Source organism: Anastrepha ludens, chromosome 2, assembly GCF_028408465.1.
Source record: "Anastrepha ludens isolate Willacy chromosome 2, idAnaLude1.1, whole genome shotgun sequence".
Lineage (NCBI taxonomy): Eukaryota > Metazoa > Arthropoda > Insecta > Diptera > Tephritidae > Anastrepha > Anastrepha ludens.
The window spans coordinates 94,204,638-94,230,687 of record NC_071498.1 but is presented as its reverse complement, the minus strand read 5'-3'; the positions used below and the strand labels follow the sequence as shown (position 1 = coordinate 94,230,687).

At 35.6% G+C, this 26,050-nt stretch overlaps 6 protein-coding genes across 10 annotated transcripts in view; 3 read left to right on the top strand and 3 right to left on the bottom strand.

Annotated features, from left to right (window-relative positions):
* Positions 1 to 9,212, bottom strand: part of LOC128854787 (aminopeptidase N) — an 82,183-nt gene extending 72,971 nt beyond the window's left edge. The window contains exon 1 of one of the 2 annotated variants that reach the window (XM_054089186.1): positions 8,736 to 9,212. The gene's annotated coding sequence lies outside the window, so the exon portion shown is untranslated. Of the gene's footprint in view, positions 1 to 8,620; positions 8,688 to 8,735 lie in introns of those variants that run through there. The other variant, XM_054089187.1, reaches the window with a different exon arrangement.
* Positions 6,300 to 8,736, top strand: LOC128854788 (uncharacterized). Of its 3 annotated transcripts, XR_008453647.1 has the most exons (3): positions 6,492 to 7,073; positions 7,662 to 7,815; positions 7,874 to 8,736. XR_008453647.1 is itself a non-coding variant. In XM_054089188.1 (2 exons), the coding sequence occupies exons 1-2, from the start codon at positions 6,623 to 6,625 to the stop codon at positions 7,757 to 7,759; spliced, it is 549 nt and encodes a 182-aa protein (XP_053945163.1). In that variant the 5' UTR covers positions 6,492 to 6,622; the 3' UTR covers positions 7,760 to 8,736. The 3 variants fall into 3 exon arrangements, 1 of the variants encoding a protein (XP_053945163.1); XR_008453648.1 differs by lacking the exon at positions 6,492 to 7,073 and adding an exon at positions 6,300 to 6,441 and having other exon boundaries at positions 7,662 to 8,736; XM_054089188.1 differs by having other exon boundaries at positions 7,662 to 8,736.
* Positions 9,213 to 11,530: 2,318 nt separating the features above from the next.
* Positions 11,531 to 13,216, top strand: LOC128854783 (E3 ubiquitin-protein ligase RING1). Of its 2 annotated transcripts, none has more exons than XM_054089181.1 (3): positions 11,531 to 12,684; positions 12,743 to 12,924; positions 12,986 to 13,216. In XM_054089181.1, the coding sequence occupies exons 1-3, from the start codon at positions 11,667 to 11,669 to the stop codon at positions 13,028 to 13,030; spliced, it is 1,245 nt and encodes a 414-aa protein (XP_053945156.1). In that variant the 5' UTR covers positions 11,531 to 11,666; the 3' UTR covers positions 13,031 to 13,216. The 2 variants fall into 2 exon arrangements, with proteins under 2 accessions (XP_053945156.1, XP_053945157.1); XM_054089182.1 differs by having other exon boundaries at positions 12,743 to 12,915; positions 12,986 to 13,215.
* On the bottom strand, positions 13,193 to 14,533 carry LOC128854785 (uncharacterized). The gene is made up of 2 exons (XM_054089184.1): positions 14,206 to 14,533; positions 13,193 to 14,091 (listed from the first exon to the last, which is right to left on the bottom strand). Exons 1-2 carry the CDS (start codon positions 14,224 to 14,226, stop codon positions 13,633 to 13,635), a joined length of 480 nt encoding a protein of 159 aa, XP_053945159.1. The 5' UTR covers positions 14,227 to 14,533; the 3' UTR covers positions 13,193 to 13,632.
* A 2,783-nt stretch (positions 14,534 to 17,316) lies between these two features.
* LOC128854784 (vacuolar protein sorting-associated protein 72 homolog) lies at positions 17,317 to 18,970 on the top strand. The gene is made up of 5 exons (XM_054089183.1): positions 17,317 to 17,566; positions 17,625 to 17,757; positions 17,824 to 18,109; positions 18,178 to 18,451; positions 18,539 to 18,970. The coding sequence occupies exons 1-5, from the start codon at positions 17,433 to 17,435 to the stop codon at positions 18,744 to 18,746; spliced, it is 1,035 nt and encodes a 344-aa protein (XP_053945158.1). The 5' UTR covers positions 17,317 to 17,432; the 3' UTR covers positions 18,747 to 18,970.
* Positions 18,971 to 18,997: 27 nt separating this feature from the next.
* Positions 18,998 to 26,050, bottom strand: part of LOC128854786 (protein unc-80 homolog) — a 48,696-nt gene continuing 41,643 nt past the window's right edge. The window contains exons 33-37 of the mRNA XM_054089185.1: positions 21,834 to 22,052; positions 20,319 to 21,776; positions 20,067 to 20,235; positions 19,351 to 20,012; positions 18,998 to 19,294 (exon numbers count right to left, since the gene is read on the bottom strand). Of these exons, the coding sequence (XP_053945160.1) occupies positions 19,070 to 19,294; positions 19,351 to 20,012; positions 20,067 to 20,235; positions 20,319 to 21,776; positions 21,834 to 22,052 (2,733 nt within the window). The 3' untranslated portion in view covers positions 18,998 to 19,069. The remainder of the gene's footprint in view (positions 19,295 to 19,350; positions 20,013 to 20,066; positions 20,236 to 20,318; positions 21,777 to 21,833; positions 22,053 to 26,050) is intronic.

Below are 26,050 nucleotides of genomic sequence, written 5' to 3'. Positions count from 1 at the left end.
CATCAAGTCGGACTTGAGCTATAATAAAGCTAGAGATGTTATCGATGGGTTTGTAGACCATGGGGAAGGTCAACGCGAAAACAAAATTGGGAATAAATGCTTATTTTGTATGGTTAAGGGATTGTGCTCCAAATGGAAATACGTGTTTTCGTATTATATCTCCAGTGGGGGTATACGTACGGAGACATTGATGTCCATTTTGAAAAAAAAATATCGCACAACTGAAAAAAATGGGGTTAAATTTGAAAGGTATAGTTTGCGATCAAGGGCCCACCAACACTGCTATTTTTAACACTTTAGGGATTTCTGAGAATCGCCCCTTTTTCCTGCACGAAGACACAAACATTTTTTGCATGTTCGATTACTGTCACTTGATAAAGTCCGTCCGAAATACCTTGATGAAATATGACATCTTAACATCAGATGGAGTGACAAGCTTCAAGGTGATCAAAAAATTGTTTGATATAGATCAAATGAATCCCCATTTTAAAATTTGTCCGAAACTAACGGAGGGCCATATATATCCCGGTTTTATGGAAAAAATGAGCGTTTCACGCGCGACTCAGGTCCTGAGCAATTCGGTAACCTCTGGTATCGACATGGCCTTGGCCCAAAGTTTATTAGGCAGTGACGACTACGTGATTAAATGCGCTAAGCCCACACAGATGTTCGTTAAAAAAATGGATGATCTCTTTGATGAATTGGATGCAAAAAGATTCCAGTCGAAAAATCCTTCAAAATGTCCGATTAGGCGTGGTGACACTAAAAAAATTGATAGATTAAATAAACATCTAGATTTTTTGCGGTCATTAAAGTTGCCGGGAAACGCACGCGTTAAGTGCATCGAAGGTTTCCGCATAACGATTTTAGCGATGCAAAAGTTATGCGAGGAACTTTTTATTGATCACAGCTCCCTCAAATTTATTTTCACCGGGAAAATGAATCAAGATGCGTTGGAAAACTTTTTCTATCGCATACGGGCTAGTCAGGGTATGAATACCCATCCAACAGCTCACGAAATTCAATACATAGTTGCGCGACTGATCTCAATGAAAATTTTACGCCAGAAATTTGAGAAGAAAGGTTCTAATTGTACAGATGATGACGATATGAATTTAGATTGGTATATAGGCCCCGAGGATCGTCATCTTGAGGCAGAAGTAGGAGACCAGCGAAATGACGATCTCATTTTAGAAGAGATTGATGTGGAAGATTTAAATTTTGCTGAAGAAAGTCATGAAGCTGTTGTACCTCAGCGTTACTTCACTGGCTATGGTATTTACCAGAAAGTGCTGTGCAAGTTTCAATGTGAAAAGTGCACCCACGCCATGACGAAAACAAAAGGGGAGCTGAAGTTGCATTCAGAAGCCCTGATAAGATCAAAAAACTTCACGGATGACAGCGATTTAAGGCTTGTCAATCCTGAAGACAGGGTTTTCGAAGTGTGTCGACTCCAAATGGTGTGGTACCGTCAGCTCTTCGCAAAATATGCCCACATGGCAGGTCTTAGGTGTTTAATGTTGTCCGCTCTAAAAGAAAAAACACGAAAAGTGTTTCCCGACTGGTTTATAGTATCTGGCGAATGTAGAGATTATCGCGTGAAGCTATTAGATTTTCTCTTAACTGCCCTTTTATTCAAGAATGCAAAGTGGCTCTTGCAAAATGAGGCCAATAATGCCAAAGTCAGAAAAATTCAAAATAAATTAAAAAAGCTGTAGGTTGTAAGTAGGTTGTAAGCCAGGGCCCAACGAAAAGAGATTCACCGCTCACCCAGGTAATAAATAATCTATTAGCTATCTTTTGCATATAATAATACCTATTATTTTATTTCAGGGTTTTCCTCTTTTCTATATTTCAGGTTTTTTTATTTATATATTTTACAGGTATTTTCCGTTTCAGGTTTTTTCTATTTTTTAGTCTATTTTACAGGTTTCTTTTTTATTTTTTCTTCTCTTTCAGCTAGCACCCGAGCCTAGATTTTTAAAGCACTACAATTTTTTCTTAATCATGATGGATTGAGAGTAGTGTTTTAAAAATAGTTTAAAAAAACTAAAAAACACGCTTTTATTGCTAATCGAACTAAAAATTAGAAAATAAGTTTTAATGACAAAGAGACCTATAATGAAGTAATAGCAAATCGAACGATCAGTCATAGTCAACTACCTCAGAACAGAATTATAACAAAAATTAAGATACAAATAGAGTAATTCGAATTAGAGTTAAAAGCGTGAGATGCTTGATATAGTAAATATTACAATCATTCTATTGCTTATGAAAGTGAAGCAAAATGCATCCCACGCTTTTAACTCTAATTCGAATTACTCTATTTGTATCTTAATTTTTGTTATAATTCTGTTCTGAGGTAGTTGACTATGACTGATCGTTCGATTTGCTATTACTTCATTATAGGTCTCTTTGTCATTAAAACTTATTTTCTAATTTTTAGTTCGATTAGCAATAAAAGCGTGTTTTTTTAGTTTTTTTAAACTATTTTTTATTTTCTACTTTTTAGTTCGATTAGCAAAAAAGCGTGTTTTTTATGAAAATTATTGTTATCATTGCAGTCAGTGAATAAATGATTCGATATATTCGTGTTATATTTAATTCCTTTCTTATCGACTGTGAGTCTAAAGCTATGCAGTTATCGGCCGTGATAAAGAAGTAATCGGGATGAAGAACTTATTTCGTGGAGGGAGCCTGAGAAACTGATTTACAAGATTAAAAAAAAATTTTTCATTTTACAACCAAATTCACCTTACTTTTTGCCCACAGGTAAAAAAAGAAAATATTAATCCTAGCAATCCTAATAAGGATAATGGAAAACTTTTATCAAATTATTGCATTGTCATCGGTCCTTGATAGGTGTGAAAAATTTCAAGTCGATCAGATTTTTAGAAGCCAGTGAAAATTAAGCTCAAAGATTCCGTTACATGCATACATACATACATACATACATACAACCCGATCTAATAAAAGTGTGTTAAAAAGATTCAAAGATTCAAATTCACCTTACTTTTTGCCCACAGGTAAAAACAGAAAATATTAATCCTGGCAATCCCAATAAGGATAATGGAAAACTTTTATCAAATTATTGCATTGTCATCGGTCCTTGATAGGTGTGCAAAATTTCAAGTCGATCAGATGTTTAGAAACCAGTGAAAATTAAGCTTCAAGATTCCGTTACATACATACATACATACATACATACATACATACAACCCGACCTAATAAAAGTGTGTTAATCAGGTAAATCGCAATGACTTAATCGATGTCAATATCGAAGTCGTGTGAGAAATTGTTATAGTATGAGAACAATTTCGTAATTCGTGCTTTCAAAATTTTATATTTTTTTTTTTTCATTTCAGGAAATGTAAATACCTATTATTTATAGCATTGTAATATATATACATATACATAAATTTCTGTGAATAAAAATAAAAAAATAAAATTAAAAAAACTAGTACTTCATTTTCTTAAGGATAATAATATTTATTTGGTAAGAGGATCTTAAAGAAACATATACCAATAATACAATTCGACAGGATTTCATTAGAATATCAATACACATATTCGTTCAGCTCAATAAAATAAATATCTGCATATGAAAAATTGTTCCTATGCACGTGCAAAAGCAAAACACGCATATATAGTATGTACATAAATACATGCATACAAACTGCCATAGCCATACATACATATAGGCTGCGAGCACTTGCGACAGAAAAAATATTTCGATTTCCTATTACTGTCGACAATTTAGAACACATATTTACATACATATATTGATGCATACATATGTATGTACGGAGCCGCGGCCACTCGACTTGACAAAAATTGAAGATTTACCAAATATTGGCAAATAATTCAACGCGAAATATTACAATATTGACTATTTTCAAATTGACGAGAAAATTGTCATATGGGCATATGAGCAGATGAGCTCGAACTTAGTGTTATAGAATATTTTGGATTTTTCAGCGCCGTTGCGACTAAAAAAATCATGACCGCTGCGACTGCGCGTATGAATGTATTTTGTTCTTGCAGTCGCTAGGCTTATAATTTTAGCTTCGGAAACAAGCCAGTGCTTTGTGTGTGCTGTTGTATGTACATACATATGTGTATACTAATAAGCATAGTTTTGCTGGGAGTCGAGAATGTATGTATATGTATGTACGGACATACATATAATAGGGCACACTTGCGCAATATACCAATACGTGAGGTAGGTCATGGTTGCTTCAGTACATTGACCTTTTGCTTAATTGTTTCTTACATGTGTATGTATATATGTACATACATATGTATGTAATAAGAAACAGTTTAAACAGATTTTGTTACTGATATTCTTACGGTAACATACGAATATGCTTTTTTATCCTATAAAATATGTAAATATGGAGGATATTTTGGGTTTGTTAAAATTATTCTTTTATTTATTTTGAATATCAAAACTTTTTTGTTCTTGTAGTCGCTAGGCATAGAATTTTAGCTTTGAACGACATTCGGAATTGCAAAGGAACAAATGAATGCATATTCAAATGTAAATATGATAAGGTGGTGCGTCAAGAGATAGGCCATTATTGCTCCAGTGCGTGTGCACGTATGTATCAAAATCTATAAGAATTGAAGATGCAATTGATCTTTTGCACAAACATAACTAACATATATTGATGTACATACATTATACATCAATACACCATACACTTGTATGCTCTATGAATTCTTGTCTAAAATTAATTTAGACTCGAAAAATTATTACAAATTTTCATCAAATTTTTTGTTTGAATCTTATTTTTAGATTAAATCAACAAACAAAAAGGGATGAATGTTGGCGCATAATTCAAGGGAACATAGAAGTGCACAAGCAAATTCTTTGCAAAGTGCCGTCGGCATTCGTCAGTTTGATTTCATACAGAAACCAAAGAGTGAGCGGAGCCAATGTACTTCTACATAATTCACTGTAATCAGCTCTGTTAAAAACTTCCCCGCCTTCGAGTTGAGCGAGGTGAAACAGTGTTCGCCGTTTCACTTCCTTTTTGACAGCTCGCACCATTCGTCATAGATGACTAGATGTGAAACTCTTTTTCTCGTGAGAGCGCTGAAAAATGTGCATTTTTTATAACATTTTCCAATATTGCCACACCGGTAGAAACATGAATTGGGTATTTTTGAACCAAAGGTCTGGAATTTTTAGTTTCCATACCACCATTGAGGTTAGTATTTAGTGTGCGGTTGCCCAATAGCCTTATATCACTCGTAACCCCCAACATATACTAAAAATAAGCACAATCCGTATGAAATATGTACATAAATAAGCAAAAAATTTTAAAATTTATATGTAAATGAAATTATTTAAAACGGATATTCATAAGTAATTTAATAATAATAAAGTTATGAACCCGAAAAACCTAAGTTATAATTAAAAACATGACTTATTGCGATTTTTTAATATAACACAGAAAGTGGGTAACAAAAAACAAAAATTCTCAAACAACGAACTGAATAAGTTAAAGCAGATTACTTTTAATCTTCGTAAAATAACTCAAACTCAAATTAAATTCCCTTACCTACGCTTTTCACTCATAGAATATTTACGTATATACCAATTTACAGACATAAACCAACATACAGATTTCAATAAAAGTACATGTATGTACGAGTAAAATGTATTCATATGCATATGTGCATAAGACTAATTAAAGTAGAAGTTGAAAAGGATATAAAAGGCTTTGAAAAATTCTAAAACTCCCTTCAATTTAAATTATTACGTTTCAATTGAATTAATTTAAAGACAAATAATTATAAACATTTCAACGCGTCATTTCTCCTATGAAAAAAGGAACTGTTTTCGTCAATTATTTTTGGCGCGTTTCTTCTGGTAGCCAGCCATTTCGCCTATCAGCTGTTCAAAATCCCATAATGTGTGAGTGCTACCAAGTTTTGAAACGTCCTCATGGGCGCGCTCTCTCTCAAAATGAATAAGTTTCACATCTAGTTATCTATGCCATTCGTAGCTCGTGGGAATTCTCTATATTTAACGTTCTTTGGCTGCCTTTCTAAGAGAGCCGATTTGTCGAGAGGGAACAAGAAAGCTGCTTACTGAGCAAACCTTTTATTATTGAATCAGGGTGCACTGAACAGGTAGCAGCCTATTTGATTTTCTCTATTTATTTGATATCTAAATTGTCAAATTGTCTTTAAATTTCCCCTAATCAATGTTTAAATATTTTGACATTTTAAAGACAAAATATAAAAACCAAGTACATTGTTCTACTGTTACTACTTATGCCACGCGCTTTGGTTTCACATTTGAATTCACGTTTAAAAATTTTCACATCTCTACAGTGGAGTTTTGTTTGGATCTAAAAGAGTTAATACCTCACCCAAAAGCCTGTTTTAATCTGTTTCGATCCGCCCTTTTTGGAAACGTTTAGAGTTCAAGTACATTAATTTAATAATAACGGGTGATTAGCTATTATCTTTTTAAACAGTTGGTTTAAACAGCTGACGCACGTTTCGTGTTTTGTTTCACTGTCAAACATCTTCAATTTGGTCTATAATTTAACAATGAATCGTCTTACAAACGAAAAACACTTGCAAATAATTGAATTTTATTATAAAAATGCGTGTTCTGATAAGAAAGTTTGTCGCGCGCTTCTTCCATTTTATGGTCAGTTTAATCGACCCACTGCAGCAATTGGACCTCTGTTACTCAGCAACGTTCGTTTTGCGAAAGGATTTAGGTGTGAAGCCTTTCAAAATACAGCTGGTGCAAGAATTGAAGCCGATCAACCTACCCCAACGCAGAATTTTTGGTGAATGGCCTCTTGGAAAGTTGGCTGAAGATCCACTTTTTTATCGAAAAATTGTGTTCAGCGACGAAGCTCATTTTTGGATCAATGGGTACGTAAATAAGCAGAATTGTCGATTTTGGAGTGAAGATCAGCCAGAAGAATTGCAAGAGCTACCAATGTATCCAGAAAAGGTCACGGTTTGGTGCGGTTTATGGGCTGGAGGTATCATTGGACCGTACTTCTTCAAAGATGCTGTGAATCATAACGTAACTGTGAATGGTGAGCGCTACCGTGAAATGATATCCAACTTTTTTTGCCCAAAATGTAAGAGCTTGACTTGCATGCCATGTGGTTTCAGCAAGACGGTGCCACATGCCACACAGAACGCATAACACTGGACTTGTAGAGAGGCGAGTTCGGTGAACATTTTATTTCACGTTCGGGACCTGTCAATTGGCCACCCAGATCGTACGATATAACGCCTTTAGATTATTTTTTGTGAGGCTATGTTAAAGCTCATGTCTATTCAGACAAGCCTGCTTCAATTAACGCATTGGAAGACAACATTAAAGCATTTATAAGTGAGATACCGGCCGAAACATTGGAAAGAGTACGCCAAAATTGAACTAAGCGGATGGACCATTTGAAGCGCAGTCGCAGACAACATTTGCATGAAATAATCTTCAAACATCAAATTATATGGACTGTTCTATCGATTAAAATTTCATGAATTTTTCTGAATATTACGTGTGTTTTTTTGAAAAACTTTCCTATAGCTCTTAAAAAATCACCCTTTAGTATTAAGCTGTCATTTCTGTTTTTATTGCACCAGACACCAAAATTATCTTATTATTATTATTATTTTAGATCGGCATCAAGAATCTTGGCATATTACGATACCCACGAATTTATCTGAGTTGGAAGGGATTCTCGAAGAAGTATGGCGGATCAGCATAATTCCATAATTTGGTAAAATGACTGCTGGAAAACATACCAGCCGTTATGGGATACATATACATAAGTATATAAATGAGCCTCTGCAAAATATTAAATAGCTATTGTATTTTTGGCCGCCGTAGCCGAATAGGTTGGTGCGTGACTACCATTCGGAATTCACAGACAGAACGTAGGTTCGAAGGTGTATTTCTGCCATGAAAAATCTCCTCATAAAAATATCTGCCGTTCGGAGTCGGCTTGAAACTGTAGGTATCTCAATTTGTGGAACAACAGCAAGACGCACACCACAAATAGGAGGAGGAGCTCGGCCAAACACCCAAAAAGGGTGTACGCGCCAATTATATATATAGTATATTTTTGGAATATTTTATGTTACCTCCTTTTACAATTTAAGATGATTTCTTTAAAAGCATTAAAACGTCAATTATTTGCCATTAATACTGCCAAATATCTAACATATTATTAATTTTATTTAAATCTTAACTGTTGCTAAAGTTAAAACAAAAGTATAAAGAGGCTTAAGCTGGCATCGGCTATTGGCACTTGAACATTTGCTTATAAGTATTATCCAAATAAGTAAAAAACAAAAACTGTATTATATTATGAGCATAATTAATTTGTTTGAAATTAAATGTCAGACATTCGACTGAAAGTGTATGCACATCACTTTCTTGAATATTTTGTACTCAAACATTTTCTTTTACTCTCTATTATTTGTTATTCTATTCTACAATATTATTTACTATTATCACTTACATTGCAAGCAAAGAATGTAGAAAACATTAGCATTAAAATTATATACTATATATACGCATGTACATACGTGCAAATATACTTATATATGTACATATCATATGAATATGTATTACATTTTTTTCTATATTTTTCTCAACATTAAACCCGATAACAAAGTGGAACTTTTTAAATTACGTCTGAGGCTATTAAAATACGCTTTATTTAAATAACCTTTAATGCAGTATTTACCAATATTACAGCGTCAATTAATCTACCAAAACTTTAATTAAACACTTTGCTCCTTGCTTGTCAGCCAAACCAGTTTCGGCTCTTTTTATAAATTAATGTAACCCGTTAGTTCAAAAAACGAACAGAAAATACAAGTGGTACTTAAAACACGTTGATCAGTAAATAAAACAAAAGGAATAACCGCACAAATATTTCACAGAACAACGGTATTTTTTCACTTATTTTACTTTCAGTTTTCTTTACTTTGTTGTAATTATTCTGTTTTAAGTAATATTTTTTTATTTGTTTCCAAATTTACACACTGGAAATACGTTACAAAACATGAAATGCAAAATATTGTTTGCGTATTTTTAGCACATTGCAACTATGCGCGATTTTATTCTACTTCGAATGCATGCGGGTGCTAAAGCCAACATAAAACGAGCAAAACCACAACTCAACACACTATGACGAACAACCGGCAAACGGTTAATTTTCCATACGAAAATAATGGTGCGTCCGAATACGATATGAAAACGTAAACAACAAGCTGAGTACTGAAACTGAGTCCATGCGATAACCGCCATTTTTGATCTCGCACAGCTAGCACGAACACGAACAACTTTATCGACTGAGGGCAAGCATCAATGCTTATCGCTGCCACTGTCGGTTTGATTGCAATTGCTGTTGCTCGTGCTGCTATTGTTGTGACGACAAACCGACAACAACGAGCAGCATTAAATGTTGCTGCTTTTCGTGGTTGCCAATTGTCAAGTAATACATATAAAACTTCAAAAATGTTTGTTGAATTTATATACACATATATTGGAAGAAACTTTCATATGACAGTATATTTTTTATGTTACACAATAAAATATAATACATTTCCACTATATAAACCAAAATTAAAAAATAAAAAATTATTATCTTCTTCATACAGTGCTCATTGGGATGACTAAAACGCTGTGACGGGGGCAACAAAAGCTAAGGTGAAAAGCTTTATAGAGGTGCCGCCAGGATCAAAACATTGACTGACTGATTGGCTGACGTCACATGTGTCATGCCAGCGGTTTGTTTACGAAAAAACTGCGATTATGTTGGTGATATACGAAAAATATCAACACAATTTCGGTCATGTTGCTTCGTTGTTGTCTGAGCAACGACTTATTGGAGGAGTGAATACATGTGAAATGAGCGTGCAGAATTCTGCTATCGAGTCCCATATGAAGTTACTCTCCCAATTTTGTTTTTCACCATAGTGGTGGGTCAAACCCGGTAATCTGTCATCCTTGATGCCTTCAACCAACTAAGTGGAGAGACCGCGCAATATTTATAGGGAATAATTATGGTGTTAAAACAACAACAACCAAGCAACATATCGAAAATCCGGTCAAGCGCGAGGTACAGCTGGAAAGAATAAGCAATATTCAGAGACACCAACTTCTATTGCTATTTGTCTGGTGAAATATGTTAATGTTCTGCAACATTAGTAAGCAGAAATTGACCTATTGACGACAGATGCATTTTGGACTTCAACAAAGCAGATACCATTCTTTTAGGGGTCAGGTAGCAAATATGAATAAATAATAAAATATGAATACAACAATTGAGCGGCACACCGCAAGTGCAAAAGTTTTCTAAAAAGGATAGATAGCGGCCAATTACTTAAAATGTTAAAACCCTTAAAAGACTCATATTTATAGTCATAGTTATATTTTATTTAATAATAAACACCAGAATTAGCTGAAATTAGACTTTTCTGAGTCATCCATGAAGAATGAGGAAAGCTCTGAGAAATATGAGCACCAAGGAGAATTCATACGAAAAAAAGAAGTTATTGGCAAGTTCTCCATTTTTTAACCCCAGAAAAATTTGCAATTGCAAAATTGCATTAATTTTCTCTGGCATTTCAACGTTTCGAAAGAAATTTAATATCGAAGGGAATATGCTGCTTGTTTCACCAGAAATAATTTATTTTAAGACTTATGATGGTACGATTTTAAGAATTTCACTTTTAAAATAAATATTGACAAATACGTTTTGTGCATTTTAAATTGAAGCAGGTCTTAGATAACAAAGCAAATCACATCACTAAAAATCGACAAATTGTATTTATAATCACCGATAAGAATAAACAAAAAATAAGGAAACCTCTTACATTTTGAAAATGTTTTATAAAGGAGGCTAAGTATAATTAAAAGTTTCTATTATATAAAGAATTATTTGTTTATCGAAGCGGTATCGGGCATATAAGTGTTCGCCCTTCCATCCAATGATACGTAGCGCTAATTGTGATTTATTTCTGATCATAATTACACCATGTAAACTTGCAAACTATGCAATATTTCGTTTGCGAAACATATTTCTAAATTTTGTTTAAACTTTTTAAGATGATTTTCATTTATTTAGATTGTGCGAAATTTCTGACAGCTAAATATCAAATTAGGCTAAAATAAATATATTAAAATCACATTCACTTCATTTTAAACTTAAAACTACCCTTAAAAAATAAAACCTATTTATCTGTAAATGTTCACTTGGTAATCAACAAACACAATGTAAACATCCCTGTCTTCTTTATTATATAAAGTTGCCATACTGCTTCTTTTATTTGTTTTTTCGAAGATCTCAACCACTTGTTTCATGGAAAACCTCATATATATCATATATATGCTAAAAAGGTATCTTCTTCATCATATTAGAAATAAAAAAGAATTTGATTAAATACTTTTTAATTTCAAAATCATCAATAATGAATATGAATTTCGAAAACACTCGACTTTTATTAAAAATATGGCAGTACCGTTGATCAACTTCGAAAACGTATTATTTCTGCTTTGTTGTGCTTGGTAGAAGTTGAAAGTGCATATATATTTTTGTGTTTTTTCCGCAGTATGACTGTGGTTTTCTCATAAAATAAAATTGTTTAGTGATTGAGATATTTGCCAAGTCATGACTTCACTAGAGCCTGCACAAAATAAGACATGGGATTTATCGTTGTACGAACTGCAACGTAATCCGCAAGAAATCATTACTGACAATACTGAGATCGCAGTTTCACCGCGAAGCCTTCACAGCGAATTGATGTGTCCAATTTGTTTGGATATGCTGAAAAAGACAATGACTACAAAGGAATGTCTACATAGGTTCTGTTCGGATTGTATTATTACCGCACTACGTTCAGGTAACAAGGAATGCCCAACCTGTCGTAAGAAACTTGTGTCAAAGCGTTCACTGCGGCCTGACCCAAATTTCGACCTTCTAATATCGAAAATATATCCTAGTCGCGAAGAGTACGAAGCAATTCAAGAGAAGGTTATGGCCAAATTTAATCAAACCCAGTCACAACAGGCACTAGTAAATTCCATAAATGAGGGCATTAAATTACAATCTCAAAATCGGCCACAACGGTTCCGTGCCAAAGGTTGTGGTGGTCGCAATGGCGGTGGCAATGGGAATCACAATTCAGCTAATGCGAACAACTCGAATAATGAAGGGGCTACAAATGGTAATGATAGTGATAATCGCGAAAGTGGAAATGTTCCACAGCCTGCGACCGCTGCACTTTCAACACATTCCAGCACCTCGGCGGCGGCAGCATCAGTATCGGGTAGCACTGCTAGCACTAGTCGAATGCAACACGATGATGGTGGCTCAAATCCACCGTCCATGCGTAGCACCCCATCACCAGTACCATCGAACTCGAGCAGCTCAAAACCTAAACGCGCCATGTCAGTACTGACATCGGAACGTTCTGAAGAATCTGAATCTGATTCACAGATGGATTGTCGCACAGAAGGGGATTCCAATATCGACACTGAGGGCGAAGGTACCGGTGAGCTCGGAATAAATGATGAAATAGAGTTGGTCTTTAAACCGCATCCGACGGAAATGGCAGGCGATAATCAATTGATGAAAGCTTTGAAAGAAAACTGTATACGCTATATTAAAACAACTGCGAATGCTACAGGTATTTTTATATATTCGCTTAATCTAGTTTGGCCTTATTGAGAAATTAAATTTTGCAGTGGATCATTTGAGCAAATATCTAGCTATGCGTTTGACATTGGATTTGGGAGCAGAACTTCCAGAAACATATCGTATGCTGAATTTTTGCATTTATATAGCACCCCAACCCCAGCAACTGGTCATATTAAATGGTAATCAGACGCTACATCAAGTAAATGACAAGTTCTGGAAGGTATCGAAAGTAGTTATTAAATTCAAACGCTAAAATAGAGTACAAATATTAATTTTGTATAACATTTCAGGTAAACAAACCGATGGAGATGTATTATTCGTGGAAAAAATCTTAAGAAATTTGATGGATTTCCAATTTCTCTCGTAAACTAAGTTATTGCAAAAAGCGTAAGAGCATACAAATTTATAGTTCCCCGGGTTAAAATGTTTTTAATTTTGAGAGCTATACTTTATTATAATAATTAATATCGGCTATTCTTCAATAAAAATCGCACGCATAAAATTTGCTTAGTAGTGTATAAGCTTCATATATTGAATATATAAGTCTAGTTATGTAAAATGAAATAAAATAATTTACTTAACGTAAAATAATAAAAAGCGAAAATTTATTTTCTATCACTAAGTGTATTATTAAGCACATGGTACGATAAACAACACTACTTATAATCTTCAGAAATAAATCAGGCGTGGGAGAATATATTACATTGTATGTAAATGTATTACATATTAGAGTACAGTGTTGGATGGAAATAGTGAGAGTAAGCAAATCTCCAGCGTGACCGATTTGCTAAAGCAAAGCTTTGTGATGTATCTTTGGAACATTAACTTGAGGCAAACTAATACATTTTTTACATATTTAAGAACGCAATCCCTTGAGGCAGTAGTTTCATTGTTATCGCTTTCGTTGTCTTTTTTTCCCCTGCCCCGCACTTAATCCTCACGTCAACTGCTTCAGTTTCTTTAATATTGCATGCTTGTAATTTCTGTACTCCTCGCTAGCTTCGATTTCGCAGCGATAATCTGCCTGAATACGTTTTAAATCACGCTCGATTTCATGTATATGAATATTTTCCCTTTGCTTTTCTTCCAGTAACATTATGTACAGATTTAGTTTTTTCTCTAAGTAATATTTCAGCTCCATCTCGTACAGCGCATTTAACTGATCAAATGTTAAACAATCCTCTTTTAAATATTCACTACACATTTCATAGATATCCAAATAATTTTCGATTTCCCCTTTCTCTCCACAACGATCTTGCTCCAAAAAACGTCGAAAAATCTGTGCTGCTTTTGTGTCATTCAGAGTATCTTGAGCGTTTAGACGATAAATACGGCGTACCTCCTCCTCCGACATTTCTGAGCACCCGCAAAAGCATGTCAACAATCGCATAGCGGCCTATGGGAAAAAATGTTATTGTAATATAGCAGGTTTTTTTTGAGTGATGACGTGAACCCAATTGGTAGGGGTAGACCTTTATTTATACTATCATATATACAGGTTAGCACTAACCTTGCATGTCCCAGTTGCCATTTTAAAGGGAAATGGTTAGGATCTTGCAGGAACTATCTATTTTTAATACGACGTGAGAAAATGATCTCCCTTGACGTTTCTCGAATGCGGCTCTACCGACTTATTGACATCCCAGTAACAACAAATATCCCTCGAATTGCTGCACTTGAATATTTGCTACTTTTTATTTATGTTGACTGATATTAATTGTTTATCCTATGTTAATTTAATGTGCTCCCAAAATGGAAAACGAAAAACAACTGTGCCTTATCTATGACTGTGTTTTGCCAATCGCAATTGACGGAAATACACCAACACTTCTAAATTTTGACAACTAACTTACATCTAGTATCAAATGTAAACAATCGTTGACAGTAAATAGTGATATTAAACTCTAAACTAATGAAACCAAAAACATTTGTGTAGTAATTAATTATATTAAAAAAATCTTCATATTACTCGCAATCACTTTTAGGTTTTACTTTCATAGTAAACGCGTAGTATGGGGTCTTGTTTTTTATGTCAACGGGACATATTTGCTAATTCCGATTTTACACGGCTCAAGAGTTGAATTTATATTCCTGTTTACATGAGAGGGGAAAAGGGGTGATAAGGGACAAGATACCACTGTATATCAAGCAAATTCAAAAAAAGTATAAATCCTCGAAATTTCTGGGCTAGATCCATTTTTCTAACAAACCTCGTCCGAGAAATTTCCGATCACCAAAAACAATTGCTGACTAGTAAGAATCAATTAACAAAAAAATTAATAATAAATCTCTCTTTAGTACTCATTGTACGAATTAGTATTTCTTTTAACCCAATTGGTTTTAAGCACGATCAATATGTAGATAACATTCCAATACCTTTGCTTAGTTTTCACATTTGTAATTTACATTTGATATATCTGAACCTTTTCTCTCTATTTGTTTTAGTAAGTCACAAAAGTTTTGTTCGATAACAAAATTAGCCATAACCAGCCAAGAATAATAGATTTACAAGGTTTCCTTGATAGTTCCGGTGAAAAAAAAACTGTGAGGGATACTTTGGCTGCCACGTCACTTGGGAGAGGAGAATGAAAATGCATAACAAAATCAAGAAACATCAAATAAAATCGAATAAATCAAGTAAAATCAAACAAAATCAAATAAAATCCAGTAAAATCAAATAAAATCAAATAAAATCAAGTAAAACCAAATAAAATCAAATAAAATCAAATAAAATGAAGTAAAATCAAATAAAATAAAATGAAATAAAATCAAGTAAAATCAAATAAATCAAGAAAAATCAAACAAAATCAAATAAAATCGAGTAAAATCAAATAAATCAAGCAAAATCAAACAAAATCAAATAAAATTAAGTAAATCAAGTAAAATCAAATAAAATAAAATCAACTAAAATCAAATAAAATAGTTCATGTGATTCATAATTCGCTATATTTGAGTTACACGCAAGTGCTACATGTGCAAGAGCTATAAATGCATAACTGTGGGTGTGTTATATTACTGGCCCTTATAATACGTTCACATATAAGTAGATGATCTACTTTTTCGCGCTTTACTCAAACTCCGTTATTAAAAAGCGCGATTTCCCATACAAAATTTCTCTCCCAAAATCTGAGATTATAAAATAATCATAGATAATAACGATAATTATTGACATACAATCCTGTGTTTTCTGTGTTATCAATAATTATTATTACGAATGTAAGGAGAAACATCAAAATAAAAACTAAATGAAATGGATGCCGGCAAAGAAAACAAGTCTTTAAACATAATTCTAATAAAATGTTTGTTAAATACTATTAATTAGGGATTCCTTTTACAGAAAAAAACGTGTGTCCATAAACGTTTTATCCTCCTTTTACTTATTGTAAAATGTAATATAGAATATCCCTTGCGATTGCTGTCATAATTTTTTGCAACCTCAGTAAACGTCGCATACGGATTTCCTCCAACTGTTTATTATAATTAATTTCTATGAAGAAAATCCTCTCAAAGCAGTATTGACTGCTGATTGTCTATTTTGCTGGTAATCTGCCATATGTGAACGGGTAGGTTAATTTGGTGGATTTATAGGTGATTAATTTATATGTGAACGTATTATTAGATTGCTTCATTCAAGATGGTCTTAACTTAAGGACTGGTTTCCTACGGGTTTTACATAATAAAATTACACACTTTCGCACATTTGTATACACCGTATTCGTAAACAAACCAATACTATGGCATTAGCATTTGTTGTATTGATTTTTTCATATATTAATAATAGATGCTATATTTTGTTAAACATATCCCAAGTGACGTCTGCCCATCAATTGATTCTGTTTTATTCGCTTAGAGCCGAATAACGGTCTGTTATCTAGCCCATCTTTAAAAATCTTTTCACCAGGATCAGCAGCCATCGATCCAAATCAAGAGCGTAAGTAAATATTCTCTCCCAAAGAGCAAAAAAAGGAAAATGTTCCCGAACGGAAAATTTGCCATCTCTTGCAAAAACCGGTAGAAAAAGACATATGAGCTGGGTTTCTTTACAATTATTTTTGTTGTTCAACAAATTTATCAAAATATACTATTCAACTTCGCGTTTTTTGTTGTAAAGTTATCTGTTTTATTCCTTATAAAAAATAAAAAAATTTTAGGATTGATCAATGCTTCGTGGAGACAGACTTCCAGAGCGCTGATGAACTTATAAATTGTGGAATTGTTATTCTAACTCTCTTTTTTCCCCATCACCGATATTCTCACCAAGTAATAGGAATAAAGAGTAAAGAACAAGAACAAAGAGGAGAGCTGCCAAAGTGATTTACGAATGCGTCGCTAAAACAGGGCAAGGTACAAATATTTGCCTTTTTAGTAGCGCAAATATGTTAAACATATAATATATGACACATGGAATGTTTTTCAAACTGTTACTGATATACGATAGTCGACAATATGGACGATGCGATGGTAAATACATACTGGAATCAGTATTTTTGGGTTTCTTAATGAATTACCCAGCGGATTAGTTAAAGAGACCATTACCTGCTGTGAACATAGCATTAGTCATTCTCTTTACACATTCATTTATCGATAAGTCGTGCTGTTTTTCATTACAAATTATCCAGCATATGGCAACATCCCTACCGAAACAGCTGAGTGTAAACAAAAATAATTTTGTGATTTTTGTGGCTTAGTGGTTTTAAAATTAATATAGTGGCAAAATTTGTATAGTAACTCAATATAATGGCCGCTACACGTTCTCGTCGCTCAAATGCCGGTAACCAAATAGCGAAGTTACTAAACGAAGAGGAGGAAGATGAATTTTACAAAACTTCCTACGGCGGCTTCCAGGATGAGGAGGAGGACCAAGAATATGTGTACGGTTTAGAAAATATTAATATGCCTAACCAATTTCTAAAACTCAATATTTTTTAGCCAAAAAGAAGAGGAAGAAGATGTAGTGGATTCAGATTTTAGTATTGACGAAAATGATGAGCCCATTTCCGATACTGAGGATGCTCCCGATAAGAAACGCAAGCGCGGCGGAGTTAACACAAAAGCATATAAAGTAAAATATTACATATATTTTAATTCTGTATATCAGTCATTACTAATTGATATTTCTAAAATTAAGGAGCCTAAGCCTGTCCTAAAGAAAGATGTAACAGCAGTACCTAAAAGAAAAACTGCAAAAATAGTGAGGAGACCCCGGCCTAAGTTTACAGTAATTGATTCAGGTCGTAAATCTATTAGGGCTTCTACTGCTATAAAAACACAAGCTACTAAGATTCGCTTAAAAGAAATGGACGATGCACGTAAGAAAAAAAGGCGAGTCGTAAGAGTAGAGGAGTACATGCCATCCCAGGAAGAATTGCTTGAAGAAGCAAAAATAACTGAAGAGGAAAATATTAAATCATTGGGTATGACTGATTATGATTTAATATTGCATGCACAAGGTATTTTTATTCGCATATCGATACGATTGCAGAGAAGTTTCAAAAAATGGAATTGGAGAAAAAGAAAACGCGCCCCACGAAGCGTGTATATAACGGTCCGATGATCCGATATCAGTCAATGACAATGCCAGTTGCGCGAAAGCCTACTAGAGGATCGAATATGACTGCCGATACCGCCGATTCGACAGCAAAATGTGAACGTACATTCATTACGTTCGAAAATGATCTTAATGACAAAGTTTTCGAATCCGTCTTTAAACCGAAGCGGCTAACCAATAATTCCGGACATTTGTGTCCGATAACCAGGTACGTTTTATTTAATGATGTTTTTCCAAATTGGACTTGCCATAATTTAATATTCTCAATTGAAATAAAATTTCCTTTGGTATTCAGAAAACCGGCGCGCTACTTTGATCCTGTTACCCAGCAACCTTATTATAGCATGCAAGTGTTTAAGATATTACGCGAAGCTTATTATTTGCAGCTGGAGGAGCGTGGCAATACAGAAAATCCTGATGTGGCTAAATGGTTAGAATGGCGTAAGATAGTCAAAGAAAATCGCGCAAAAGTTGCCACCAGCAAAGTAACTTCAACTTCGTAATAGATGTATGTATCATGTATCGATCATTAAGAACAACCATATATTTTAATTTCATGTTATTGACATATTTTAATCGCAATAGTTCTACAAAGTTACAATAAGTAATACAATTTTAACCTAATACAATAGATCCTATAGAAATGAAGTATGAACAGTACTTACGAGTACTGCTAAAAAATTATGAGTAGTATTTTGAAGACAATAAACACCTCCGACGAAGAACAGTTACAATTTTCTTATTACCATACAAGACAATATTCGCTAGTATCTCATTTTGGACTATCACATCACTCCTCAGTCTGCGTCGGGCTAGACTGTGATTGTTAAATAAGCGTATCTTCATCGTGACCTTCAAATACCATGAGCAACGAATGCTGTGACGGCGAACGCCCCAGTGTCATGCCACCCAGGGAACCATCCGGCGAAAGCAAACCGGTCTGCAAACTGTTGTTGTCGCGATAACCGGATGTGGACGAAGTTTGGGACACCGAGTCCCACGAGATCTCGCCTATCGTTTTCGGATGCTCTTCTTGTGAAATTTGCGTTACCTAAAATTTAGGAAAGTTAATATTTTGAATAAAAAAAATGCAATGAAAATACTCACAATACTTGGTGGTTCCATGGGCGTGAGACGGCTACGCCTCAACCGGAACGTTTTGCGACTTGATGCTTTTGTGCGCTGCAAGCGCGAACGTGTGTGATCGCCGGAACTATCTTCTGCAGGACTTTCGGGTGAAAGTGGCGTGGTGGACGTCTCTCCAGACGAATGTCGGAACTCCACCGATGACACGAAACGTAACTTGGGGGGCTGGGCTTTAAATGGCGCCTGTTGTAATGATTGAGAATGGGAGAGGTGTGACATGACTGCCGGAGGAAGCGCGGAAGCGATTGTTGCCGAACTCGTACCGTGACTGGAGCCAGTAGTAGCGGCGGCTGCTGTACCACCTAATGTTGGCGCTGAGCCAGCAGCGTTTTCACCGCTTTGACTCTCACTTGTATGATGGTCACGACCCGTAGAGCTACTCGACAGTGATTCTCTGGGCGGATGCAATGTTTGTTGAGACAGCGTATCGCTGGGTGTACAAATACCACCTGAACCGCTGCGCGAATCGATAGGCACAGCTGAGACATGAGAGTGTGTAGCCTGACCTGTGGTGGTGCCCGTGAATATTGAAATAAGTGATGGACGTTGCTGAGATTTATGTGTTTCAGCTGTACTGGTTGCGGCGGGCGTATCGGTTTTCTTTTGATCAGAGCACTCGCGATCTAAACAAAGTATAGGATAAATATTTTGAGTGCAGAAAAAATATTTTTAAATACCGTAACGCTTCTCTTCAAGCTCATCTCTTAAATCCTTCAGTTCTCTAGCCAATTCCAGCAGTAGCGCTCCCTTCGACTTAATACCACCTTGAGGTGGAGTGCCGCGTAGGCGTTCTCGTATTATGAATTGCATATGTCGCTCATGGTCACCAATGGGGGGTTGAGAAATCTGATAGAAAAAAATTGAGATCATCAACGCGTAATGAACAATTTGAACATAATCCATTAAATTCCAACGGCAGCAATACTTACTTTATGCAAAATAAAAGACATCAATGCGATGTACAGTGGCGTTCTGTGTGTGACTACAAACTCAAGGAAGCTCCATAAATCCGGTGCCGCTTCGTTTCGGCGTCCAAGGTCTCGCATTACGCGCACTATTCGCGGCCACTCATTTGATAAGCGATTCTCAAAACAAATACAAACAATGCGAAGTGCCAGAAACGCGGCCTGATAAAGTGATCCCGAGATGCGCGCAGGCCGTTTGGCGTCACGACTGCCGGTAAACGTCAGTGAACCAGCGCGTAAATCGCCACCTACCCGGTTTGTCTGTATGACTGCTTGTCCGGTGCGACCCGCCGGTGGACTCATGGCATTAAGTACGACGGTCAACAGGAACGTGACATCTGTCATCTTGAGCTCGCCAATATCAGAGACACCACGACCCGAGCACACCTTCAAGCACAGTGGCATAATCAAATGCATTAGAAAACCTTCGGCCTTCTCTTGCGTAGCAAATTCGCTGCCGCCACATATTTGCACTAATGAGAAACAATCCACCGGGCTGACCACTTGTAATGCAACCAAACGTACCACCGTCGAACAAAAGAAGGCCGGAGGATTCTGAGACATAAGAGCAGCACCTGCGCTTGACACTCCCTCACCAGCGCTGGTGCCTTCGTTCACAATCAAATTTTGCACTGTGCTAATGAGCGTCTTTATTTGCTGCCAGTGTAGTACATATGGATGCCGCACAACAGTCTCATGTATACCCTTCAGTAAACCAGCAGCCGCCTCCCAGTCGGTGTTGCGTCGAATCGAAGGTTTTTTGGATATTTTCAAAAATACTTTGTCCACACGTCGTAGTATTGTGATTAGTGAGTTGCGCAATGCATCATTTGACCAATCGGCACGCGGAAGAACGGCTTGCATATATCGCTGTAAGCCACGGCATGCCATAGACTCAGGATCGTATGGGGACACTTTAAGCAACGAATGCGCTATGTCGGCCAAACGCATATGACATTTGGCATCCAGCACTTCTGACGTTTTATTGTCGTTCGGCAGCTTCTTGGACAATTCCAGTAAGCGTGTGCTGGATTTGCTGAGAAAGTCACCGACTACCGAAAGTAGGACATCACGTGGTCGACGATATTCGGTGCGTATCATTTCGGAATCTTCGCCAGAATCCATTATGTTTTTCGTACGTGGATCATTAACATATTTCGAATGAGATTCTTCTTCGAAGTCAAGGCCGGGCGAGCAGGGTGGACCGCGACTACAATTGCGCTGTGACGAGCCTTTATGTTCCGGACTAATGCGATATGGTCCATTATAACTTTTCGCCAAACCTTCACAATTGTGTACCATAGTTCGTATGGCAACGGCCAGTTGCAAAATGATGTCCCGCTCCGATTTGCCTTGCAGGGGAATGTAGCTGGGGGATTGGATTTGCTGTAAATAGCAAGGAAGAATAGCCTCCAATATGATCTGAAACACAAAAATGCGTGTAAGTAACTCAGTATTAGACCATCGTAAGTGTCCAACCAGCATTTGGTAGCCGCGTGTGCTCTCGGCGGAGTAGGACACCACCATGACGCATAATGTGATGCAGTCCAGTACGGTGACGTCGCCGTCCTCATCGTGATAACAAAAGTCTATAGCTTTCAGCGGCTTGGGCTCCTTCACAAGTTCGGCGATGTTCAGCGGATCTGGTGAAGGATCCTCTAAACTCAAGAGTAAGTTGAAGAGACAACTTGATTGCACCTGAAGTAGTAGATGGATATAAAAATTTATTTATAGAACTTTAACTTGACAACATTTTTGTAGCTATAGTTCTGAATGTGCTTATGGGATTCTAAGATCTATCGACATGATTTCATGAGCCTTCTAGAGGTACGGATACTTTGCTTGGGAGTAGATCATTTAAGGCATTTTTATGAGCTCGTAGGTTGATGTGTTAGCTGTAGCATGCGCTGTGGCATAGTCTAGGAGATATGGTCTAACAATATTAGATGGTAGATGGTTCGGACTAAGAGCTTCCGAGTTTCTGGTGCATATAATGTTTAACAATTATTTCATAAACCTATAGAAAACTACATACCACTACTATAACGAATGTGTAATAATACGGACCTTCGGCAATTGCATCTAAAATCCTTAAAATATTATGCGTATTAGCATAATGTGAATTATTAAAGTTGTCAGCCGAATTATAAAATAATTAATTGGAATCACACGCTATCTGCTCATTAGAATCATATCAATAGCATATAAGCCGGTAGAGCATTGCTCTTCCCATCAAGAGGAGAACTTCTGCTATGGAGCTGCCAGTGCTATTTATATTTTTCAATTTTTATCACTTTTATGAAGTGGATGGATGCTTTCGTGTGTGCTTTCAAACCAATGGACACTTCTTCGAGGTTCCGTTGGTAGCACAAAAATGACCAGGGGGTAATTTGATTGATTACCATTGGCTTTAAATAAGGTAATTCTCATCAGAGAATTTCCTCGGAAATGTCGTGTTTTGATATCATCACTGTAGTGAATGGATAGCGCGTTTTCCCAGTGAGATTTGAGAAATAAAACCAATTTTTTGTCTGCTTCATTAAAACCAATCATTAAAACTCATCCAACTTTACCGCGTCAAAATTGATTTTCAGTCTCCGAGTAGAAGAATGAATATGACTACTTCGTAGTGGTAAGAGATCACTTACAACATACAGTGGATGAAAGCCCCGTCTTCTTAACATGGAAACTCAGGCCTTTACTTCAAACTTTAATAACTGATTACAACCGTCTTACTATGACTCGCCAAAATTAAGAGTATTTTAAGTAGGGACCGAAACTATTTATGATTTTCAAATTTTCAATGAAAAAGAGTCAAAAGCTTCTAAAAACCGTAGAACAGTTTCGAATATATGGTGCACATACTCGTATAAGTGCATATTTGTCGATGCTTTTTATGAATCTTTCACGATTTAAAAATTTTTGAGCGGTTTTTAATTAATCGCTTAGGAAAAACACTTATTATATTTATACAATATTTTTTCATCAAAGTATTACTCATTTTGTGATTTATTTTTATTTTTGAAGTGAAAACTTCTTTAGAATCGTTGGGAGTGATTTGAGACTCGATGAAACGAAAAAGCGACACTACGAAGCGTTATATGTTGATATACGTATATGTGTATGGCTGCGTACTGCTGAGCCACGCTAGTATAGTGAGTATTCTAGTATGTACACTAGACTGGCCGTAAATTTTTTTTTGTGGAAATCCATAAATTTTCGGGTCTTAAAACATGAGGTTAGGAGTAATGAAAAACGGTGTAATTTTTTAACCCGATCCGATGATGCCTAACCGTGCCCATTTGATCCCAAAGTATGGACAATTTCAAAAAATCACAATTTTTACAAAAATTTTTTTTTTGTTTCCAATTTATATAATTTAATTTAATTTAATATGTATATACTTAATATATATATAATTTAACTTTATTTATATAATTTATTTTAATTTAATAAAATTTTAATTAAAGAATTAGATTGTCTATTTAATGAGAGATGTTTTGGTGTAAGACGGATACAATTGCCTGTAGTGCTCAACAACTTGCAGTAAGTACTGTTTATCTTCTTCATTATAAGTAAGCGATCTGTTGTAGTCTGTGATCAATTTCAATGCTCTCTCTGCGGCGTCATTAACTACAGACAAATGCTGACAAATTCGTTTTCCCGCTATATAGTCTTCACTTTCTTGCCATGTTGAAGGATCTGATTCCAAAAAACTTGTTTCAATTCCTAAGCGGGTAAAGAATGTTTTAGTTCTTGATGAAATAAAATCATTTATATTCTTGCTGCCGTAAACCGTTATTTCTGACATTGTTGCAACAACTCTCTTTGGAACAGCATCTTCCTTCTGGTTATCGCTAGTAATTGCTTCGACCATTTTTCGCTTAATATGTGAAGGAATTTGATCATCAAAAAATGAAAGGCCAACCGTCTCTTCCGACAAATACCATAAATGATTTTTAATTTTATGTAACAAGGCATTGGATACATTCTTATCGAAATATACAATCACATCTTGAATGAGCTTAAGGTCATTTTGTGGAGCAGCTACTGAATCCACACAACGAAACCAATATGGAACGTAGATGCAGGTTAAAAAAATACAAACGCTTCTTAGACTCTTTATCTCTGAAGTCGTTAACACAAATTGCTCACGAAACAGAAACATTTTGTAGCAATATAGGCACTTCGACATAAACCTTGCGTGTAATGTTGCACCAGGTGACCGTACTTCTGAAAAATTTGGTACGTCTTCCCCAACTTCAGCTATTGTAAAGACTTTCCGAACTTCATTTTCCGATATTCCACTTTTGAATGACTTAGAATTAATGTTTTTCCAGCTGTTAGAGAAACGATTGAATAAGGGAACTTCCGGTGCTGATGATTTGCCAAAATTTAGTTCGAACACTGCTTTGACTAGCAACTAACATGGTGACGACAGGGAAAGAAAAGTAGATTTCGGCCCAACTTTTTTTCAAGCAAGAACGCTGCTCCATTGTTAACTCCCGTTCCATTAACATTTTGCATGGTATTTATGAAGGCAGCAACCGTTGCACTCACCAAATGCATGGCATCTCTTGTTGAGAGGTTACATTTGTCCATGCATGCAAGCACTCTATCATCAATAAAATTAATTTTTCCTCGATTTGCCTTTTTCGGTAGTAAATTAATGTTACTTCCGTCTGTATCTTCGCCTTCATTCATATATTTTGCTGCATTTTCTTCGCCAGCTGAAATATCCTTTTCAGCATCCTCGGTATCAGAGACTTCAAGAGCATAATTAGCTTCAAATGGGATCAAATATTAAAAAAAGAGCCAGTAAAGCTTAACTTTAATAAACTTACTATGAACTAAATGCTTTTCAACGCGCTTTCTTCCTTCTTCCATTCGTTGCTTTTTGCGTTTTTCTTTTTTTGTGAGTACAGTATCGGCACCATACATACTACCTGGACGTCCTCTATTTCTTTGGAGCAAAAGAAAGTCTTTATCTTCCTGCATTTTCATTATACCTAGGGCATCCATGGCTGCAATGTCAAATATGAAGTTTTCAATTTTATCCTTAAACTCTGCTTCATTTTTACGACACTTCTCGTTAGGAGTCTTGGAATGTTTTTGTAAATTTCTCCATTCCTCGTAAAGATTTTTAGGTTTTTTAATACAATTTTTTTCTTGCGCCGTGGGAATTTTAGCTTTTTCCCAAAATTCAATCGTGACATCAATCGTGTATTTCATACTGCTTTCCAAAGTCAAGTTTTCGTACCTCATTTTGTAAAACAATAATTGGAGCACCTGTTTCATTGATGGCAACTTGGCCCCCAAAATAACACTTTCACATTCACCCACAAGAAATATTTTTTGCTCAGAACGTAATCTTTTTTTCGGAATGCCTGATAATGATTTTGAACTCACTTTTTCACTAACTAATTACTTTTGTACTATTAAACGCATAAGACAACTGAAACTGAATAAAAATGCAATGCCATAGCCTACTAATTCAAATGTCGAGTAAAAATTCAAAACTTTTAGCGTATTCAGCGAACACAACAGTTGATGAATTGTTTAGCGATCACAAAAGTGTTGATTATGAAACAAACTTTTATTATTATGGTGAAGTGTGAAAAATTATTTAAAAAGTCCCTTTGCATAAAATTTAAAAATAATTATTTCAAATTAGCAGCTGGCTTAACACACCTTTC

Excerpts from the sequence above, each read along its gene's own strand:
- LOC128854783 (XM_054089181.1), top strand. The coding sequence starts at position 11,667 with ATGACTTCACTAGAGCCTGCACAAAATAAGACATGGGATTTATCGTTG. Across the intron at positions 12,685-12,742 it reads AACAACTGCGAATGCTACAG|TGGATCATTTGAGCAAATAT; the intron begins GTATTTTTATAT and ends TAAATTTTGCAG. Across the intron at positions 12,925-12,985 it reads AGTTCTGGAAGGTATCGAAA|GTAAACAAACCGATGGAGAT; the intron begins GTAGTTATTAAA and ends ATAACATTTCAG.
- LOC128854785 (XM_054089184.1), bottom strand. The coding sequence starts at position 14,226 with ATGGCAACTGGGACATGCAAG. Across the intron at positions 14,092-14,205 it reads TGGCAACTGGGACATGCAAG|GCCGCTATGCGATTGTTGAC; the intron begins GTTAGTGCTAAC and ends TTTTTCCCATAG.
- LOC128854788 (XM_054089188.1), top strand. The coding sequence starts at position 6,623 with ATGCGTGTTCTGATAAGAAAGTTTGTCGCGCGCTTCTTCCATTTTATG. Across the intron at positions 7,074-7,661 it reads TCATAACGTAACTGTGAATG|ATCGGCATCAAGAATCTTGG; the intron begins GTGAGCGCTACC and ends TTATTATTTTAG.
- LOC128854784 (XM_054089183.1), top strand. The coding sequence starts at position 17,433 with ATGGCCGCTACACGTTCTCGTCGCTCAAATGCCGGTAACCAAATAGCG. Across the intron at positions 17,567-17,624 it reads GAGGAGGACCAAGAATATGT|CCAAAAAGAAGAGGAAGAAG; the intron begins GTACGGTTTAGA and ends AATATTTTTTAG. Across the intron at positions 17,758-17,823 it reads TTAACACAAAAGCATATAAA|GAGCCTAAGCCTGTCCTAAA; the intron begins GTAAAATATTAC and ends TCTAAAATTAAG.